Raw genomic sequence first — 22,332 nt, 5'->3', positions numbered from 1 at the left:
CCAAACCCCAGCCTGCGGGACAGATCTGGCCCCTGGCGCCAGGCTGTCTAGCCTGTGGGGAACTGCATGAACTGTGGCCTGTGTGCATGCACACAGCGCAGCCTGGGCCCTGATACTGGCACATGGGGCCAAATAGGGGCGGTATTGGGCCCAATCGTGGTACCAGGAGGCCAACCCAGCAAGTGCACCAGCCTGGCCTCATTCTGTTGGCCCAAAACACTGAGCCCCCTCCTTCATTTCATGGCATGGCTTCCTATAGGAAAGCTTATCCTATGAATCATGTTTGTGCATGGTTGTGACATCGTACAGCAGAGGTGGCAGCACCAGGGCAGTGAGACAGGGGCAACTGACATGAAGGGGGGGGGGCAAATAAACTCAAGGGACTGCTGCTGTGATTGCATAAGCACCACTTCTGCTTTGCCCCAGGGCTCCCAGCTGCTGTCCCTGCGCAGCTGCACCCTGCAAGCGCTCCCAAGGCACCCTGAAGTGCCACAGCCCCCTGGCTGAGAAGCAAGAGTCTATGCCTCAAACCCCCATATGGGGGGGGACACCAAGCTGGGACAACAGCTAGGGAGCGGCGCGCACACCGGACACGTTCCGGGTCCCATCTCTGCCACAGCAAGGCGCGCAACCACGTTTCCCTGTTGAGGCGAGTTCCAGCACGCTGGAGGGGGGGGGGGGAAGCATCGCTGCATGCGATTGGCTGACACCCGTGACGTCACCGCCTCCAAGCGAGAGGGGGCGGGGCGGAACAGGAGGGAACCACCCCGGAGTTCCCCCTCCCCACTCGCCATCAGCGCGGGACTACAAGTCCCAGGATACTCCGCGCCAGCCCAGCGGCTGGTTCCCATAGCAAGGGAACAGCGGCGGCGCTCAGACAACGGCCAAAGGCGGCGCGCGGGGTAACCGATGCTTCGAGGCAGGGGGTACGAGGGGACGCCCCATTTGCTGCAGTGGGGAGGGGGAGGGAAAGGGTGATGAGGGGAACTGCCACGAGCCCCCGCCCATACATTCCCGCCCCCCTCTTCCGGGGTCTCTGGGGCTGGAGGGAGCACGTCCGCCATTTTTGTTGCGTCCTCTTTCTGCGCATGCTCACAAAAGCTTCACTGCAGGCCCTGCAGGGTCATAGTTGAATTGGGGGTCCTGCGTGGCTATTGAGGGGGGGGGGGCTGTGCCAGCCCCTGCTGGGGTCCAGGGACGCGGACACGAGCAGGCAAACCGATATCTTTGGGTCAAGTTGATATCTTTTATTTAGACCAACTCAGATAGTCGGAAAATGTCTTCTTCGTAAGCTTTGGAGCACAACCCCACTTTGTCAGGCAGTGTGTGCTGTTGCTTTTGGTATTGTGTGAGGAAGAAAGACTGTTGGGGGAAACACTATTAGGTGAAGGTTGCTGTTTTCTGAAAAACTCCAGAAAGGTCATTTTCTTTGAAAATGGGGGAGGTGGGGGGAAGATGACACTAATGGACAGAAGTTTAGCACTGGAAGGGACCTTGTGAGATCATCGGGTCCAGCCCCCCTGCTCTGGGGAGGAAAGTCTGCTGGGGCCAATAACCGTTGATCCTGGTTTTCCCCTTTTCAAATGAAACAGCTACTTCTGCAAACGTGGGGGAACAAGAGCTTAGGGATCAGTCAAATCCTCATTAATCTGCAAATGTTTTAGTTTGGTGGAATAATTTATCCTCACTGGTTGTGTCTACATGAGGTGCTGACTGCAGTAGCTTGTTGCTGCATAGTTACTCATTACTGCTGCGCAGTAGTGTTGCTGAATGGCTTTTTGGTGACACTGACTTGTACAATAGCTCGTTACGACTGCACTAGCATTGCATGGCATGAAGCGTGACGCAATGCTACTGTGTAGTCATAATGAGCTATTATGCAGTCAGCATCACCAAAAAGCCATTTGGGGATGCAACTGCGCAGCCATTTAGTTCTTACATATGCTAGTATTAAATGACTGCTTAGTAACAACTGTGCGCTCAGAGTCTTGTTCAGATGCTGCCACTATCCCCTCCTTTTCTGTAACGACCCAGTTGATCAAATTTAACAGATACAGATTGGACAAGTGAAAGCCACATCTCTTACCAACGCATTACACTAAAGATGTTCAGGTGCTTAAGTGGCTTTTCAAAAGCAGTCAAGCATATTATGTACTGTTAAATGATTCCTGGCTGGCAATATGACAGCTTTCATCCCAAAAGGAAATATTTTATATGCTTATTAGAATCTCTAATATAGATGCACTTGTATAATAACAGTAACTCTGCACGCAGCCTACTACATAAATACATATGTAAGGCAAAACAGTGTTCAGTTATAATTCATTACTTAGTTCATGTTGGGGATCAAGGATGAAAAAAAGGAAGTAAATTGACATGGATGGAGTCCAGATGGAGTTCTATAACATGGATGGAGCGTTAGGAATGTATATAAAAAGATGCAGAAATGCCCATTAAGAGACCAGTTCCTGGATGACATCTACCTAGGCTGTATAAAACATTTATTTAATTGTATTGTACTAGTTTCAGTGAATTTTTCATCAATGCCCAGGTCAACATAACTACCTCTTCTAAATTCTATTAAGCAGTAAACAAACAACTACACTGATAGTATATTAGCATACAAGGAAACTGCAACTATGGTATTTATTAACATGCATTAAGGGATGTTCATCCACCGAGAACATATACATTCTTAAATAACAAAGATTATATTTAACATCTCTCTAGGGCGCTAAATGTTTGCCTTCTTTCAGATACTGAAACTGGCTATTTTTATTGGATTAAAGAATAAATAATGTGCATTAAAGAGGTTAATAAATGCCATGTTTTTCCCCCCTCAAGTTTTGTGTATAAGTGATCAACATTTTGATTCTGGTAGGTCAATTCCAATGTCTTCTACTGACAACACACTGATGAACTCAGGTGACTGTTTCCTCCGTATGTTAGTGCAAGAAGACACTAATTCAGGAAGCAGCACAAGAAGCAGAGGCACTAATGATTGTATTAGGGAAAGCATCAGAACAGGTTGTTCTGGCAGAATTAATGACTATTGCCAATGCAGCAGAGAATATGGAAGTCAGTCAACATTTTCATGTGAACTATTCTGAGGACTTTTTCTCTGACTGTACAGAATCAGCCAGCAGCAACAGTTCTTTAAAAATGCCAAGAACCAAAGAGAAGAAGCTACAGAAAAAGAAAAAAAACAAATATGGTCGACAAGGTTATCAAATCAAAGGTAACAAGAAAACTGCTTTTTTTTTTTTACCAATAGCCAAATAATATAAGAGTGGAACTATTTTCATTCATTGGCAGTTTTTATGGTGATTAGAGCCTGAAAGGAGCTGGTTTTCTTACCTTGCAAAAATTTTTGAGTTTTCAAAAATAGGAAGAGGAAAGAGGGGATTGATACTTCAAGATAGACTTTAATTCAGTGGTTAAAACTCCTGCATGGGTTGTGGAAGACCTGGGTTCAAGTCCTGACTAAAATCATGGACTTGAAACAGCATCTTACATTCCAGCTGAGTGCCCCAACCGCTACACTCTTTCTGGTTTTGACCAGAAATTCCAGCTTGGGTCTTTATTAATAAACAGACAGCAAAAAACGCATAATACAAAGTTATAAAATGAAAATAATAAATACGTTAATAAAACTCAACAGAGAAGCCATGGAATTAAAAGACACAAGCTGGCTTAACTTGATCAGTTATTTGCTGCTGTGTCCCATCCATAATTTTCATTTAAATGCATTCTACCTGCTAGTTTAATAGGCATGCTTAACTGTATCTATCCCTTATATCCCATGGGGTTTGAGTCACAGAATTTGTCTGCCTATTTTTCTTGCAAATGGCAAGGACATTTTGAATTGTATATATATTATAAGAATAACCATTTAGTGGAGTGCTGCCTGGAATGCTTTAGAACTGTTAAGAAATCGAATGTTTTGATACAAGTGAAGTAAATAGTAAGGCTGTAAATAGGCACAGAATTTGTCCTGGGATCTTACAGACATACAAGTCCACTGTCCCAGACCGAGTCTCTCTGAAAGATAAAAATGTGTTAATGCTTTTTCCAAGGATGTGGCTCTGTGCATCTGTAGGGTAATTCCAGGGAAAAGTGTGCTCTTGTTCTCTACCTACTGGCAGAGGAACAGCAATGCATGTTGGAAGGGCAAGGTATGTAAATGATTGAGCCTCATCTGTTCTGATCTGGGTCAGACAATCAGACTTGCCTCTAATACAGTGGTTCTCAATCTTTTTAGATTCAAGGGACCCCTCCATAACTTTTATGAACGGAGTGGCATCCCCTTTCCAAAACCAATTGATTACAGTGTTTACCCCCTTGCAGAGGCTTCAGACAGTGGGGGCAAGGAAGCCAAGGGAGGGAGAGCCTTAGCCTGCCCTTTTTTTGCTTATCTCCTCACATTTCCCATGGCTCCCTTCAAAGGATCTAGGGAATCCAAAGGTTCCCCAGCATCCTGGTTGAGAATCACTACTCTAGTAAGGCATCTGTTTATAGCCTAAGACTTATAAATCTCTGTCTAGTTCAGTTTTACTTTGTGAAAGGACAACGAAGTAAGCAGTGGTAATTTAGAATGTCAAGTGATCAAGAATATTTAGCAAATGCAGTACGTGGCAAGGAAAGCTATATAACTAATCTGAATGCTTGATGATTGAAAAAACACTATATGTGTATTTGTAGACTTTTATTTATCATTTTTAAAAATGGTTTGAAAGTGCTAGAATTGGTTAGGTGGTAACTAGATGCAGAGTTGTTGAAATACATATTATTGCCATAACTTTATTTTTCTGAGTTTTTGCAGGTACAGTAAATTGACATTTTCTTCCTTCTCTATAATGCATTGAATTTTCATAATCAACTGTTTGATCTAGTTTCACTGGAGTTAATGGGAGTCTTTTCAAAAAGGTCAGATCAGACCTATATATACATCTGATTCTCAGATTAAGGGCACATTGATTCCACTGAATGACTGAGAGAGAAACTTAGTTTCAGTTGGCTTTGGAGATGCTTTTGTAAGGACATCGTACCAGTTGATTCATAGAGTGCTTTTGTTTGCCTCAAAAGAAGCTCTTATATATTCTCATTACTAAAATAAAAGACTATGGCTAAGTAGAACAAAGATGGTCTAACAGAATAAGTAGGTGAGGAAACATTTCGACTTGATATGGACTTGACTTTAGTTGTGGCCAAGTGTAATCAGGAAAAATCCCTGCTCTGGGGGTATCTGGATGAAATAGGTGAATAGAGGAATTGTGGTATGGATTATAGGCAATTTGTCATATACACTACATTTAAAAATCTTGGGATAACCAGTTATAAGAATAGTAAAGTTACGCCTTATGCACCCTTAAATAATATATGTATCACGATTTATCTGTTTTGGTCTGAATGTAGGAAGCAAGAAATTGCCACTTAAGAAGATGCGGCACCAGAACACTTCATTCTTAAGCAATCAGAATACCACAGTCTCTCAGAAAAAAGATGTTCTGGCTCAACGCATATTTTCAGCAAGACTTCACAAAACTAAAGAACTGAAAAATGAACTGTCAGATCTCCAGCATAAACTAGAAGCTTCAAATGTAGAAAATCAGCTTCTGAAACAGCTTCAATATCGGCACTTGAAAGCAATAGGTAAATATGAAAATGCAGAGAATAACTTGCCTAATCTTATAGCAAGACATTATCATGAGGTAAGAAGTCTAAGGGAACTCCTTAGGAAGTCTCAGGAGCAGGAGCGAAAAACATTGAGGAAGCTTAGAAAAGTTGAAGCAGAACTGTTAAGGACTAAAGATGCTTTGCAAACATTGCATAAAATTTCAGAAGACAAGAATCTCGCAGAGAGAGGGGAACTTACTCGCAGATTATCAGTCCTTACAGAAAAAATGGAAGCCAGTGATAAAAAAATACAGGTAATATGCAACATATATTTGTATTTTTTAGTACTATGATAGGAAACAATTGCACAAGAATGATGCAAAATTGTTGATCAGTACACATAAAATTAATTTTTATAGTGCAGCATGAAAGAGTAGAAATTCAGCACTCATTTTGATCAGTAACCTCCAAATAATATTAAAAGAATGACCCAATTTTAAAAAATAAAATCTTGCAAATATATAGCAGTGAATTAAATTTAGAAGTAAAGATTTCTAGGACTTAAGTCAAGCTGTTGCCCTATTACCTTAAATTATGGTGTGCTACAGTAAAACTATATCCAGTATAGTCTTCTGTTCACTCTGTACTCCCATTCACTACTGTTATGTGTAGGGCAACTGTTGACCAATGAATTGAACAAACCAGTTCTAGTTTTAGGACTAGCTCTACTGCTGATTTCATATATGTAATGTTGGTCAAAGCAGTGAATTTGAGCATTAGCTTATCCATCTGCTAAAAGGAGGGACAACAATTTACAGAGTGTATGCTAATTAATATCTCTAAAGTGATTTGAAGTTTTTCTACAAAAAGTGTAGTATAAAAATTGATATTATTCATTTCATTTTTTAAATACAGTGTACAGTGTACCTATCATTATGATACCTGCATGTATCATTGACATTTGATTAGACAGGATCCCTGTTAGGGTGGAATATGCTTCCAGAAACAAACAAACAGTATGGAGAAGATACATGAGGAAACAAAAAAATTCATAATAAGCATTAGAAAATTGAGAAAAAAGAGTAGTGACCTTAAAGAAGAATACAAAGACAACCTCCTCATAAATTCATAATAATATATCTTTTCTTGTTTTTGTGTGGGAGCTCTTCTAAGCCTTACTTCAGAATTAGAACAACCCTTATTTATCTGCTTTTTATGTCATCTTCTGCATTTCAGTGACCCTTCTGTAGTGGAGATAGCTGTTTATCATTCTTTCTTTCTGAAATTCATAGACACAATTCTTGTGGGCCTTGCTGTAGACACATAAAAGTAATGCCTTCCTTAAGTACAAGGGTTAAGCCAGTGCTTCTCAGCCTTTTTAGACTCAAGGCACCGTTCCTTAACTTTCTGGAATTTAGTGGCATCCCACTTAAAGACTAATTTATTTCTTACCTCCTTACACCCTGTATCACCCTTAAACGGATCTCATGAGGTGCCAGAGCAGACAGGGCACACTGATAGCATGACAGGGGATGATGCAGAGTGATCAGAGCTGGCAGGGGCTGCTCAGTTGAGCAGACCCAGGAGTTTGGAGATGGTGGATGCAGTTGTCCCTGCAGAAAGTGGAAGGGAGTGACAGTGATTGCTGGTGCAGAGGCTGGTGCCAGGTGCAGATATTGGGGGTAGAACCCTGCCATTCCATGCTGTTTCTGCCATCTGACCCTCTCTGCTCCCATTTCTACCTGAGGGGGTGAAACCATCTTCTGCTGCTGTGGCTGCTCTTGCAGGGACTTGAATACTGGAGCTACCGTTCCTTGTGGCCCCCTGCCAACTCTGAGAGCATGGAAGGAGCAGGAAAACAAGCTGGGCTGAAAAAGCACAACCCTACATCCTACCTTTTCCTCCCGCCCCAGCCCATGATACACTCGGAGCATAGAAGCAGTCAGTGCAGGGGCTGCCAGGGGGTGGGGGTTGGAGGTTCAGGTAATTGTGAAGGTATTTCACCATCTGCATTATGGAAAAAACAAAGTCTGAGATTTCCTGCATGCATGAAAAGGCAAAGAAATTGTAAAGAATTCAGATTCTATTTGCAATTTCCTATTTGCAGAGCTCTCAGAGCTAATGGAAGATTTTCCTCATTGAAAGACTGGATGATTGAGTGCTTGGATTTTAATATTGACACACTGCATTAAATACTCAATATATTCTCTGGGTTCGAAATGATAAAGGACCTGATTCTATTGCTGGCAGTTCTAGTGTAAATAAGTGTAAAAATTTTAGTGTAAACAAGAAAGTTACCTTAGTGTAACTAAGTTTACCTTAGTGTAAAAGAAAATTAGGTCTTTAAAAAAGATTAAATTGGAATGAACACATTAGCAATATATTATAATAAATTATTTTTTTCATTCTTGAGTACCAGTGTATTTTGTTTGGTAAAATTAGCTTTGAAATAAGCTTTTGTTCATTTTAAATGTAGATTTTGAGAGACAGTATTTGTAGTATTACAAACTTTTAATATTGGATTTTATTTACAGTATTTATTAAAACTTCAATTTTTCATAATGTTAATAAGCTTGTGTTTTAAATCTGACATTAACTAAAATTTTCGTCAACTATATTGAGTACACCTATGTTTTTAAATGTCTTCAGGGCTTAGAAAAGCAGTTGAAGCTGAAAAATAGCATCTTTAATCATCAAATGGCAGCTGAGAGTAAAAAGAGTATAGCAGCTCGAACAATCACAGAGGCCTTGCAAATGGAAATTACTTGTCTTCACCAAAAACTTAAGGTATTCCGGGTTTAAGACGGGTTTTTTATAGGGTGTTGTGTCTGATCTCAAATATTTTTCTCATCTTGTTTATATTATTACATAAGATAATAATGGGACAAATGTTGCACTTTTTAAAGTTTGTATACTGCCAAAAAGTCAAAATGTGAAACAAGTGAAATTGTCATTAGATCAACATGTCAATCTTTATTAGACCAATAACTGGACAAAATATCATATTTTCTCATGTACAACATGCCCTGAAGTATGATACGCATATTTTTGAAAGGCAGCATGAAGGGGGGAAAATAGATCTTTCCTTGTAGTAAGTAACTGAGTAGCCACAGATAGGGAGCCAAGGCTACTAAGTATTCTACTCCCTGTGGATGGCATACAGACTTTCACTTTTGCCTGGTAAGAAGAAACTGTTCTTGTCATATATCTTGCATATAATGGATACTCTCATTTACAGCATATACTTTTTGAAAAAAAGGTATGCATTGTATGTGAGAAAATATGGTACCATTGATCTAATAATGTTGCATCAAATAACAATATCTATCTGTTACTATTTTATTAATCTAGACCAACACATACTGATTCTTTTGTTAGATTCCTGTATAGGAAATTTCTACAATCAAAATTGGCATCAAGTTTGCAGTTTGTAAAAATAAGCTTGGACAAGTAGGCCAATAGAAATGTTTCTAGGGTTTTATGTATTTTAGCTAAAACAGTTTTGTTTTTAACAGATTATGCCCTCCCTGTCAGTTTGCTGTTATATTTAGTAAAAATAATGAAACAAATTAGTCTGTTATCTGTTAATAAACAGCATCAGTTGGGAAAAGTATATAATAATTACATCTTTACTGTATTATCATGCATACAGCATGTCTTGGAATATAATACACACCTTGTTATGAAAGACAGGATGAAGAAAAAAAGGTCTGTCCTTGTAGTAAGTAATGGAGTAGAAGCAGCTGGGACATGAGCTGGGGGAGCACAGTGACTGCCTGCAGGCAGCCACAGCAGTGTTGGGGGAGGGGGTGGCAAGCACCGACCAGTGGTTGGCAACCAGCTGCAGATGCCACCAGCAGGGGGTGCACCACCAAGCTTTTTGCAGGGGGTGCACCACAAAACTCAGGGGGTAAACGTGCACCCCCTGTGCGTCGCCAGTGAGCTGGGGAGCCAAGCCTGCTCATTGTTCTGCTTCCTGCATATTACTGCAGATTTTACTTTCGGGTTTACCCATTATGCAGGAGTACCTGCTCTTACTATATTTCTTGCATATAATGCACATTCCAATTTCCAGCATCTGACTTCTGTGGAAAAAAGTGTGTTGTATGCAAAAAAAAAAAAAAAAAAAAAAAAAAATTGTACCAACCTAAGTTGCTTCTTATAGTATAGCTATGACATGTTTTTTACCTAAATATGTAGTAATAAATCCACTCATCCAATTGCAACTGCATTCCTAGGAAGGATCAAGATTCTGCAAGGATACTATTGTAGGGATCATCCTAAATCATTCTGTTAAGGATGGTTTTATAGAATCAATCTGTGAGGCTGCCTTAGAAGTGGCATATGCCTGCTTGTCAGAGGTCAAGGTTATCTTTATAGAGACATTTAACTTCCATTGATTTTTAACAGAAATGAGGTGCCTAAATATCTTTAAGGTTGTAGGTCTTAGACACAGAATATTGCACGTGTATTTTACTTGCATATTCCTGTTATTCAAAATGTCCAGCCAAAGTGGGTGCAAAAATAGTAAAATTTGTCTGATGTATTTGATGTGTATTAATGTGTTTCAGTAGGAAAAGAAGAGCTTTGAAAAATACTGTGCTTCAGGACAAAATGTATTTGTAGGGTGGTGCTTGAAAGAAAGCTTTTACAAGGCATCTTCCTACAGTATGTCTATCTTGCACCAAAGCTAATTGTTCTTTACTTTCATGAATAATACATTCATTCATGGTTTTAAATGAGGAAGTGAAGTTGTTAAAAAAGGAATCATTAATGTATGTTAGGAGTTTGACAGTATGGATCTTTTTTTAGGAAAGGGAACGAGAACTTGGTATAAGAAATATCTACACAAATCAGATGTTCAAAAGTATACAGGACAAAGCTGATCCAGTCCCTCATAAAAAAGGTATTTTTTTTTTCATTTTTGTTTTATTTTAAGGTGGTACTCATGTGGCTTTATCACTGGAAATGAGAAATTTTCTGAAATAGAGGCATAAATTGCACCTCCAGGCAACCCCCACTTAACGTGGTTTCAGTTAGCACTATTTCACTATAGCGCTCATTTAAAATTGATACCTGATTTCACTGAGTACTCAGCCAGTTTCGCTATAGCGCTCAATGGAATCAGCGAGTTTTGGTGAGAAGGCAGGGAGAAGCAGCGGTGGCAGTGGGAGCAAGTGCAGTGAGTGACAGCGAGTGGGGGGGGCAGGTATGAGTGTGTGTTTTGGGGGGAGAAGCCAGGCACAGCTGGTGAATACAGACTGGTGGGGCAGTGGAGCGTCCCATGGTGGGGAGCGGTTTTGCAGCCAGCTGGGAGCGGGGTGGGGTTTACAGTCGACTGGGCATGTAACAGGGATGCTGCAAACCCCTCTGCTCCTGGCTGGCCACAAACATCCATCACGCTCCTGTGGATTGCTCCGCCGCCTGAGTTCACCAGCCGAAGCAGCGGAGATGGCGAGGAGTGTGGGGCCTGCACTGGTGCCTGGGGCCAGCAGGGGCCTGAACCCAGGGTGGGGCAGCAGGGGCCCAGGCTGGCACGTGGGGCCAGCAGGGGGGCAGGCAGGCGGGTGGGTGGGGAGAAGCAGTGGCGGTGAGTGGGGCGGACGGGCATCAGTGCAGGGCCTGCGTTGGTGCCCGGGGCTAGGGCCAGTGGGGGCCTAGGGTGGGGCAGTAGGAGCGCAGGCTCGGGCTGGCACGTAGGACTGGGGCGGCCAGCAGGCTAGTGGGGAGAAGCGGTGGCAAGAAGCGGTGGTAACCAGTTACCTATATTTACATTCATTCCTATGGGCAAATGGATTTCACTTAGTGTGGTTTCGCTTAGCACTCGTATTTTCTGGAACCAATTAAGAGCACTAAGCAGTGGTTGTCTGTATATGTAAGCAAAATAGGTTATTGTACACACAGCTTGGACAACCAACTGCTTTTTTCTCTGTTCATACATTTTATGGATGCAATTAAGGAAACCTTTTTAATCTCTAACCCAGTTTATGCACTTTCAGCCAAATTTTACACTTATTTAACTGACTCCCCAGCCTAGCCTCTGGCTTCTTTACTTTTCATTCCATCCAGGAAGAGCACACACCAACTGCTGAAACTTCCTTAGCCTGATGAAGGGTTTTTGAACCCAAAAGTTTGCTTAATAACTATTCTCCAACTATTTGGGTTGGTTTAATAAAAGATATGAGATTCACCCAAGGAACCTTGTCTTTCTATTTCCTTAGACCAACACGGCTACAACCTACACCCCTACACTTATTTAATGACATTTACATTTATTTAGTGACATTTAGTGCTCATATAGTGTATAATCTTATGTCTGTTAATGCTTTTACAGAAGGTTTAGAAATAAAGTATAAGGACAGTGAGTCCTAAGTATTGTTGCTGCCTTAAATCTGTGATCTGTTTATTAGTAATGAAACAGCATGACACATAATTTCAGCTTTTATACAATAGAGTCGGCTTGAGCTGTGCCTTTTAGCATCTTGGTAATACAAATAAAATCCTGATATACTTTTTGGGACCTATTAAATAGATATTATGAATTTGTCTGCAAAAATATTTTAGGCTGAAATTCAGCATTTAATCACGTAATCAAGTAGAAAAATTGATCATCACATTCTTAAAACGCTTAAAAATAATACCGTATTTCTAACAGTCTGTATATAACTTAAATAACTGAAAGGTTAACAGGATAAAAATATAATTTCTTCCTGAAATTTATACATCTACAGTTCTAGAAAATCAAACATCTACAATTCAGATTCCCACCAATTGTAATGAGTTTTCTGTTGAGGAGAAACAGGTGCAACTAATATCATCCAGAAAATTTAAATGGGAATTCCTTCCAACCATGATGTTACTTCTGGTCTTTGTCTCTACTTCAGCTACCTTCTTACAATAGCTCTTTTTTGTTCCTATTGTTAAGTTGCTTTTGCCAGCTAGTACTAAGAATATTCAGCTTTACCTGTTTCCTTTTGGTGTTGACATCCTATAAGAACATGGTAAACCTGCTCCTTTCTACTCTTGGAAAATCCTGATACATTCTCACTGATATTAAAATAAGCATTGGATGTGGTTCTCCAAGTCTTTCCCATGTCATCAAAGACAGAATCTTAAGTCCTTCAAGACTGACAATTTTGTTACTCTGCCAAAAGGAAATACTAAAGGACAGCGCGGTAACAAAGGCACCATAGGGACACATGCAGAAACATGCCTAAACATCCGAAAGTAATTAATGAAGATTTTTGCAGAAGTAATCTGTTTGGTTCTTCATTATACTATCTGGAAAAATCCAAGTAGTATTTTAAATCTTATTATGGGGAAAAATATTCCCATCAGAGGATCATTTTCTTGGCATAATTCCATGAGCTGTCTTCCATTGCATGAACTAATTTATGCATCACAGAGTCAGTGACTGCCTGTCTCTACATGTACATTCATGACAGAGGAAATCCTATTATAAGATTTTACTAAAATGGTCCTGTAGGTTCTAAATGTATCTTTGTCTTCTTCATTGCAGTATTTTTCCTTGAGTATGGCTTTTTGCCCAGTATCACTCTCGATTATAGCAACTCATTCTTTTCCTCTGCCTGGGGTGTCAAATTGTTGGATGAAACTGAGGAACAGTAAGATAAATATCTTCTCCTGACCACCTGTGTTCATTCATCCTGAAAGTGTTAGTACTAAAATTTTCTCTCTCCAGCTTCCAGCATCATACATGGATTCCAGAATCCTGTACATAATTTACAGTCAAACTGAAGCTGCAAACTCTTCAAGATACTAGATTTTTGTAGGGGCCGTTTCCCTGGTACATGCCACACAATTCACATGAGAACTACTCTTCTAATCAAGAATTTGAGATTGAGACAGAAACTAAGGGGAAAAATACTGCCAAAATTATATGTGCATCTTACAGGATGAGATTTCTCAGCTTCATGCTTACCCCCCAAATCTGAAGGGCCGGGAGATGCTTTTCTTTGGCTTCTCCCTGTGCGCGCCTGGTCTGACCCGGGTCGCTTTCGTCGCTCTGCACGCGGGCTGTGGCCAGCAGCCCAGGCAGGCCGGATCAGAGAGGGCGGGTGCCGAGCTAGAATTAGGTACAGACACGTAACGGTTGATTTTAAGATTATTTTACTTACACCGAGATGGTCGTGGTGTAGGCTGAGAACTTGCTTGAGTTGCGGTTACAACAAAAAACACGAACACACGTGGAGGTTGCAAGGCTCCACGCAGACAGAACACGAACAATCACGTGGAGGTTGCTAGGCTCCACGGAGACAAACTCCGGATGTCCAGGACAAGCGCGCATTAAACTCGTCGTTACGTCTTATAGTAGGCTCCGTTCGAAGACGGGAAGAGGTGGGCGGTGGATCAGGCCGCCAAACCCCTCTGAGCAACACACAGGGTTTCTATTATCCTGCTGCGCACACCCAGAGTCCCCACGAGATGGATGCGGAGTCCTCTTCGGCTTGGGCGGAAACTGCTCAAGCCTCTTATATGGCCAGCAGGCCAATCGCTAGCCGCCACGTGTGAATAATTTAAAACTAGCCAATTGCGGGGCACAAATTTGCATACGACGAGCGGGAAATCTTTGCACCGTGCATTTCTGTGCTGCAAAGGAAATGCACCCTGCAAAGATCGCTGCAAAGTGGCAGGAACACTTCCCTGCACGCGGGTTCTCTGCGCAACAGAACTCCTCCGTGCAACGAAGTGGTATACCCACGGGGATAATTCTTAGTGCCGAAGCACACACAAAAAAAAATCAGACCTTTGGGTCATGACACTCCCTATCAACCTGACACAGGTATCCCTGTGAAATGTAGAACTCCTTCGAACTCAGCTCACTGGGTTATGGGGGCTCATAAATGGTAGTCCATACCAAACTGCTAGTTTTGGTAGGGGATGCTAAATCTCTAGCACATGAGAAAATTTAAATAAATTCAAATAGTGATTTTATAAACTGTTTTCCTAAGCCCTGTAGACTCTGTCTAAATTTCAGAGATGTATAAATAATTGTGTAGAGGCAAAGATATATTTGTAATATTTTTTTATTGGATCAACAGATAGCTGGGGGAGAGTTTAGCCAAGCTCCTTTTTGCAGGAGATCTGAAGATCAGTTTGGTCTCAAAAGCTTGTCTAGCCTTTCTCCCAAATAACTATGCAGGTGGTCCAGTAAAAGATACCACAAAAAAGTTTGCCTTTTGTACATTTTCTGGATCTTCATGGCTACAGCAATATTCCAACCCCATTAAATCATTATGACCCTTTCAGAACTGAAACTTATACTGCTTGTCCTTTGAAGAGATGGCTATTGGACATCATCTATGTGAACAATGTTTAGGAGCGAGCCTTGTATTCAGTGTCAGTTTGTCTGAGAAGAAAGAGACTCTGTGTGTAATGGTTCTCCAGGAGAACACTTGCTTAGGACTCCCCAACCTTATACAATACTCCTTGAAGCCAGCCTCAGTGTAGCTTATGGAGAGGGTGAGCCCTGGCTCTTTGATACTTGACCCCCTTGCCTCAGAAAGCTACTTTTTGGCTTAGTTCCTAGAGAGGAATTTTACCTCTTGAAGGAACAGAGTAGACTCAGTCAAATGCAGAGACACAGTCAACTTTTTAAAATAAAAACATTTATTGGATAACCGTAGTACAGCAGGCAGAGTCCTTGGGCCCCAAAGCTCAAACAGTTTGTCGTAAAAACAGCCCTAGCTGTTTTCAAGCTTGTCAAGCTACTCTCCTCCTGTCTCTGAGCATCTCCCTTTTCTGGACCTTCTCCTAAGCATACTGCCTTAAGTGTCTCCCTGGCACCAGAAACAGTAGTGAATCTCTTCATGTGCTTTTGAAGGTCCACTTGGAGCATCAGCATAGGCCAATTAGCTCTTTGTTGCTTGATGGAGCACTGCCCACTAATAGAGCACTTTGGATCCAGAGCTGGGGTGATCTGCTTAATATGATTAACCTCTTTTTTCCCTAGTATGCAAGCTAATCAGAGAAACTGATAAATGCAAAATTATTGTAACATGAATACATTTACAAAGTTTGCCTGATATTACAGTGAAATATACAAAGAGATGACAATGAAACCACATTCTGTCACAGTATGTTTTGCTGCTCTTTGATTAGTTGCCATAAGCAAATTCAAACAGACCAGAGATTGTAATGATCTCATTATTACAGAACCCCTCTCTCAGTTCTTTTAATAAGAGTTCCCTAGAATCTAAAGAATATTTCTATCACATAGATGTTCAGATAAACATTAGAGATATTTCCCTTAGATAATAAACTTACTTTTGAAAAGCAGTGTTCCCTTTTTTTGAAAAGAGTACACCAAATAGTAAATGTAAACTGTTCCCAAGAATCCTGAGATTCCCCTGGAACAAAATAGGAACATTTCCTATAAGTTACATTTAATATAAGCTTGCAGGGAGCGTTGCTATCTGTATTGGCTATGGTGTGGAAACAGCAGATTCCTAAACTTATTAAACCTCTTGCATAACCCTGAGGCCCCTGGCAGACCTTACACTTAAGACATGATTTACCCATTAATCGTGTCTATAATAGTAACCTGGCCACATGCTGTGCAGTTAACAGTATGATAAACCAAGGAATAAACTACACAAATTACTACCAGAATGTGTAATAACTTTGTGGCTGATTCCCATCATGTCTTAAATTGAATGCGTAGCTGACACCGATCAGATGACTGGCACTCCCAGCCTCAGGACTACATTGGAGCCCTTCAAGGATCTGGTATGGTCCTGAGGTTAGGAGTGCCAGTCAACTGACTGGTGCTCCCATGGCTGGGAGTCTATGAATGCCCTTCAAAGCTCTGGAGCACTGCTGCAGTTAGGAGCGCTGACCTGCTGGTGGACATGCCAAGCATGGCTTACTATTTGCTGGCACATAGGGAAGCCTAGGATCACGATCCCAGGCTCCCCCAGCACTGGCAATAGGGTGCAGCTGAGATCTGATCCCCAGTCCCATGACTGCACCTCCTGTCATGCACATGTAGCATGGCAGCAGCAATTGTTGGGATCCCATTGTGCCTTTAACTGAATGTCTGTCAGTGTCCTAAATCACAGATTTTCTCCTGGGTTAAGGTAAGGGTTTTCTTGTTTTTGTTTGTTTTTTAGGAAGACTTTTCCTAAAATATTGGCAGAACGTTACTGCTCCAAAGTTATAGAAAAAAAATTGGCACTCCGGAAGGAAAACTGTTGCCCTGGTCATTCAAATGACTGTACTTAAAGGCATACATTTCTTTCCCCGCTCGGAATGGGGCAATTTTATTATGCAAGTGTTGAGTCCAAATTTTAGTTGCACCACAATAAAAAACGTGTTCTTTTTAAGTTTTACTCCCTCTTTTTTTGCTGTTGCATTTATTCTACAGCGTGCAGTTTAAATTCTTACTGTCCTAAAATAAGAAGAATAAGATCTCAGTTGGGGGGAAACTTGTGATATTTTATCATATGCATGAAAAGTCCAGTATTTTGTTTGATAAGCCTAAGAACTGAATTCAAATTATATTTTCTCTGTTAGACATTCCTCCAAGCTTGCTTCTTACTGAAGGAAAAGTTTAAATCATATAGTAGTTTGGATGCATAGCTCCCCCTAGTCCTGAAACTTGGAAATGCTCAAGGGATTTCTGCTTAAAATGCTTCTAAAATAACTAGGCAGCATTCATTACAGGTTCAAAAAGCAAAGGAAATCACAGATATTCATTAGATTGCATCCAGATTTCTTAAGTAACCAAAAAGTTATCTATTAACATAATTCCCAACAGCTACAAAAGAACAGTTCAAGGAAGAGTAACACCACCAGAAAACCATGCTGTCCAGCTTCTAAACCCCTGGGGACCACATGCCTCAGACTATGCCAGGCAGTCCAAATACCTTCGCCTGTACTCCTGCACTATGCATCTGTATGGGCACCACTTCCCTAACAATTGCTGTGCTGAGTGTAATCCCCCCCCCAGCCTGTGCCCACTGCTGCATCACCTGGGTGCAGTTCTAGACTCACCCTCAGCTTCCCACACTTTTGTTCTACCTTGCCCTCTAAGGCCAAGGCAGGAAGAAGCAGCCAGAAGAGGGAGCCTGGAAAAACTGCTCTGGTTGCAATAGCAGCTAATAGGGAGAAGTGACTGAGCAGCAGCCTGGAGGCTGCCCATTAACCCCTCACAGGCTTTATGCAGTTCACAGGCCACCAGTTGGATAGCCCTGGTATCAAATGGAGTGCAATAGATGTAAATTTACTTGTGGCATATCATCGCATTCCTGCCTTAATCAGTTCGTTCATGATTATTAGAAATTCTCTAATCATGAATATGAAAGGAAAAAAATGTATTAAAGAAATGAAGTCTACATAGCAACACTTCTTTTTGCTGTATTTTTTTTACACCCCTCCATTGGAGACCCTTCAAATAGTGTAAGCACCCAAGCTCCACATTAAGCCCTAAAGCCTGCCTTCAAATACTAACCTAAGTGCTTAACTGCTTAAAACATGCGTATCAGTAGTCACTCAAGGCACATAGAGTTACATGCATCTATAAGGTCTTGTAAGAGTCAGGCCTTTGCTCTCAGTTCGTTTAGAATCTTGAGAAATAAGGACTCAGTCCATTAATGCCAGTGTACTCAACCAGAATGTTAACCGTAACTCATTATGAGTGTAATTGGCTACATGTTTTGGAGGTACTTACCAATTGTTTTCACATGTTCTACTTAAGCACCCCAGCATTGGCCCATTAAGTTATTTTACTGTTTATTTTCCAGCTTTATCACTCTATCAACCATGATGATCAACCATCATGAAATTCAGCTGCTGTTTATACTGTTTCTGATTAAAACAATGAAAGTAGGGTCCTGCTCCTCATCTAGTTCCACAAACAAAATTATGATTTTCTGTTATGACATATAATTTCCAAAGGCACCAACTGTGATATCATAAATGGAGGACTGTGATATCAGAAGATTAACATACTTTAACATTTTTTGTCTATGTGGATTTTGATAAAAATCAAATCACACATTTTTCTGCCTTCTAGTTCTTTTTAAATTGCCTTATGTAAATAAATAGTCAGTGATGTTTAAAATCATACATTGCAGTGCTATCAGATTTTTAGATAACTTATTTTCAAATATAGTTTTAGAAATAGTCAAGTTTCTCCCCAATTAGCATGTCCTTATTTCCTATAGGTCTTATTTTAAACAAATCAGTGCAAGTTGATAAGCAGAGTTTTAAGCTGCGTCATCAAAAGCAGGAAAGAGAAAAGATTGCAGTTCTATTAACTGAGGTATGAAAGATTTGGATCCAGTTTCCTTAATATTTCAAATATTTGCTCCAAAATCATATTTTATTCCGTAAGTATCTACCTGAATATCCGTATTTTGTAATTTTGTTCTTCAGAAGTAGCTATGTGCCTTGATCTTTAATTAAAACTGTATTAATATTTTAAATGTTTAAGGGCACATCATTAGTACAACCATGCCACAGGAAAAATAAGTCATGTGATAGTGGTAAACAGAATAAACTATTCCAAATACAATCCTTTCTGTTCAGAAAAAAATCATTTCATTGCTCATTCACTTCATTTAAAGAATACAAGGGTGTGTTTGCCTTTATCTTATCTTGTGATTTGTAGGAGAAAAGAGCAACAGAAAACACAAGTCAAAATGGAAGGGCCCATGAAGCACACAAAGATGCAGCACACAAGAAAGAAGAAACTGAACCAACCAAGAAACTACTAAAGCCAGAAACTTCTAATAGAACATTCAGAGGTACATTCAGTACTTTTTAAAGACCTTGTTTGATTTTATCTAAACAGAATAAATATACTATACAGTGGTATCATAGCCTTTAGCTTGCATCCAACCTAAAATAAAGACATTTAATAATAAATAGTATGTAATACTAAAAGCCATTGAAATCCACTCTAGAGATGCCGCAGGACTTGTGTAGCAAATAGAGCTGTGCACCTTTTGTACTTTTGTGATTCTAACCGTACTCTCAGTGACCTTCATAGAAACCAGGCATCTTGTCTGAGCATGGACTACGGCAGCTTGGTTGACAACTGACCTTACATTAGTCAGTAATACTAAAAAGACTGCTGATCCCCATCATGTGGTCAGCAGAGGGACAATTTCAGATGTGGGCTGAGAGACTAACAATGTATACCTACTAGAGGAATAGTGTCTAGTGGCTGATCTAGATCTACCTTCTTTCCCCTCTGTCTCAATAAAATCTGAGGTTATAAGGGCCTTGCTGCTCTCCAGACTTGTTTTTTGTCCACTATATTGTAAAGATGCAACAAAGCTATCTGATCTTCTGCTAGTGTTTTTAATTCCTTTGGGCCCCAAGGTGCTCATCTAATTTCAGTTGCTTGCTTGATTAGTGAACCTGCTGGACAGATGGACACCCCCTGCAGTGGGACTTCTCTCTGAACCAAAGGCTGCTGTTCTCTCTTGCTGTAAGCAGTATGACATCAATCCTCCAATAAGAGAGGAAAAGGAGTTATCTGAATTAGGGGCAGCCTTCATATACCTATTTGGCCATGATTGCTACTTCATCGTGAAAGAATGGGTTGTCTGTTAGCTTTAGTCAATGAAATTATGTTTTTCTCAAAGTTCATATGAACAAGCATTCTGCCATATACTTCAATGAATAAACCTGTGAGAGAATAACGTTGTGTAAAACAGGTCTGACAATATGTACATAAAAGTGTTTTAACATTGCCTAATGCTCCTAATAAAGCATTACAATTATTTTTAGAACAAACAATGATTAAAAGTAAGACTGTTCTTAAATAAAATTATTCCATTGCAGTATTTTTGAGGGAAGAAACACAGCTAATGGAAGAAAAAATACATTTTGAATGCATGGAAAGAGGAAAGAAAAAGAAAGAAGTGCAAGAAAGGAAAGCTGACTTCCTGAAAGAACTAGAAAAACTGCTAAATGATGAACAAACTCCATCTACAGATGATGCCCCAAAAAGGGAAAGTAATCAGGAAAAAGATGCAGTGGAAGAGAATGAAAAAGAAGAAAGGAAAAAAAGTAACCAGTTAAGTGACAACACAGCAGCAAATAAATGTGTAACTTCAACTCAAAGGAACAGAACACCCACTAGATTGAAAAAACAGTATACTTTTACAGAAGTCATTGAAAACTTGCATCAGGGAATTCCAGCCTCAGGTCCAATATCCAACACAGGCAGCTTTCGCAACAAGCCAGGTCGACACCAGTGTGAAACAGCATCAAAGGCAAGAACTTCATTTGGTGTATATGAACCATCATTTGGTAAATGTATCAAAGCAAGGCAGAAGGCCAGTCCAGCTGAAGATGGAGAATACACTCACAGGACATTAATGGAAAGAAAAAACACTCTTATGAAAGAGCTCTTTGGACCGGGCAGTGTTTTAAAAGACAACCATTCAAACCTTAACACGAGGCTGCTTGAAAAAGAGAAAAGTATGGAAAGTGAAAGGATACAAGATGACCAGAGATGTACAATTTCAAATAATCCTGGTTTGCAGTGTGGAGATTTTAAAACACCACCAATAAAGTCTATACAGACACTTTCATCCTCAGAAGATGCAAAATAGCTATTTAATGCAATGTTCAATTAGTGTAGCCAGTTTTTTAAATCTTCTTGCAGTATGTTTGACATTTATTGAAAAGCAGCTTTTTTTACCTTCTAAGATCTCACTTAAATGTTATTCAGAGTAAATTTTACATCAGTGATCTTATTCAGCAGATATGATAAAACCATGAAAACGAAGTTCTCCATCACAGAAGAGTATTTCTCTACAGAAGATGCATCAGGGTGCTTACAATCCGATTGATCAATAGGTTGAGCATTCTTGGGCATATTAGGATACTTAATTCAGAACACTTGATGATTTTGGCTTCCATGAGAGGTTAGCAAAGTTAAGCCTTGTTCTGGTAGAAAGTCTTCAGCTCTACAGTTCAGTTCTTCTGATTGTTCATTACAGAGCCTTTGGGACAAAATGCAAGCTTTCAATGTGGATTTTCAAGCGAAATCTTTGTCAGCTGGTTGGGCTGAGCAATTTGCTTTTATAGCTATTACTAGGCTATTACTGTTAACACCTGAAAAAAAAAGTCCCAAAGTAGTTTCAAAATTCAAATATAATAAAAGACATGTGATGTTATTGTGTGTGTTCACCAGATTCATAAAGCTCAGAGGCAAAAAATGAAGCTTCAGAAGTTAGAATTGATCAAAGCAAATTCCATGATAACTACCCTAAATGACTGACATCAACTAGTGAATTTTCAAGTTTTTTGTTAACTGAAAGCACTTCCTTATTTTGGGAAGGTTGGGGGAAATGCAGTCTTCAAAGAGCATTAAAAATGCTGGGGGGCGGAGGGGGGTGTGTCTGTGTGTGGGGGAGGGTTTAATCTATACAATGGATTTGTTTTGTTTTCTGCTTTAAAATAATACAGGAAACATCAAATATTTGCTAATGAGTAAAATACTTTAGACGTAGTAAGTGACAGACATAGACTAAAACTGTTTTGCATGCATTTGTATTTGGTTTTCAAAGAGGGGCAAGGACAGATTTTGGTGGGTTATCAAAATTCTTAATTATCCCATAACATGTTCTAATTATTTAAAACAAGACACTTAAATCTGAACATTTGCAGCATGCTCCTCTGAGAAAGAGTCATAGCTTTTTTATTAAACATAAAATACTATGATTAAACAATGCA

The 22,332-nt window shown here is 40.2% G+C and overlaps 1 protein-coding gene across 3 annotated transcripts; it reads left to right on the top strand.

Moving 5' to 3' along the window:
- The first annotated feature begins 792 nt into the window (after window positions 1-792).
- Window positions 793-21,773, top strand: LCA5L (lebercilin LCA5 like). Of its 3 annotated transcripts, none has more exons than XM_019476194.2 (7): window positions 902-926; window positions 5,416-5,930; window positions 8,266-8,403; window positions 10,429-10,522; window positions 18,804-18,901; window positions 19,250-19,385; window positions 20,431-21,773. In XM_019476194.2, exons 2-7 carry the CDS (start codon window positions 5,442-5,444, stop codon window positions 21,204-21,206), a joined length of 1,731 nt encoding a protein of 576 aa, XP_019331739.1. In that variant the 5' UTR covers window positions 902-926; window positions 5,416-5,441; the 3' UTR covers window positions 21,207-21,773. The 3 variants fall into 3 exon arrangements, with proteins under 3 accessions (XP_059576729.1, XP_019331739.1, XP_006262571.1); XM_006262509.4 differs by lacking the exon at window positions 902-926 and adding an exon at window positions 2,891-3,238; XM_059720746.1 differs by lacking the exons at window positions 18,804-18,901; window positions 20,431-21,773 and adding an exon at window positions 2,882-3,238 and having other exon boundaries at window positions 793-902; window positions 19,250-19,379.
- Window positions 21,774-22,332: the final 559 nt, after the last annotated feature.

The sequence above is a fragment of the Alligator mississippiensis genome, chromosome 1 (assembly GCF_030867095.1).
Source record: "Alligator mississippiensis isolate rAllMis1 chromosome 1, rAllMis1, whole genome shotgun sequence".
Lineage (NCBI taxonomy): Eukaryota > Metazoa > Chordata > Crocodylia > Alligatoridae > Alligator > Alligator mississippiensis.
The sequence above is the reverse complement of the archived record's forward strand: the minus strand, read 5'-3'. Positions and strand labels throughout refer to the sequence as shown.

Bases quoted from the DNA above. Each gene is read 5' to 3' on its own strand.
- LCA5L (XM_006262509.4), top strand. From the start codon at position 2,998: ATGATTGTATTAGGGAAAGCATCAGAACAGGTTGTTCTGGCAGAATTA. The intron at 8,404-10,428 runs GTATTCCGGGTT...ATCTTTTTTTAG, and splicing joins GTCTTCACCAAAAACTTAAG to GAAAGGGAACGAGAACTTGG. The intron at 10,523-18,803 runs GTATTTTTTTTT...TATTTCCTATAG, and splicing joins TCCAGTCCCTCATAAAAAAG to GTCTTATTTTAAACAAATCA.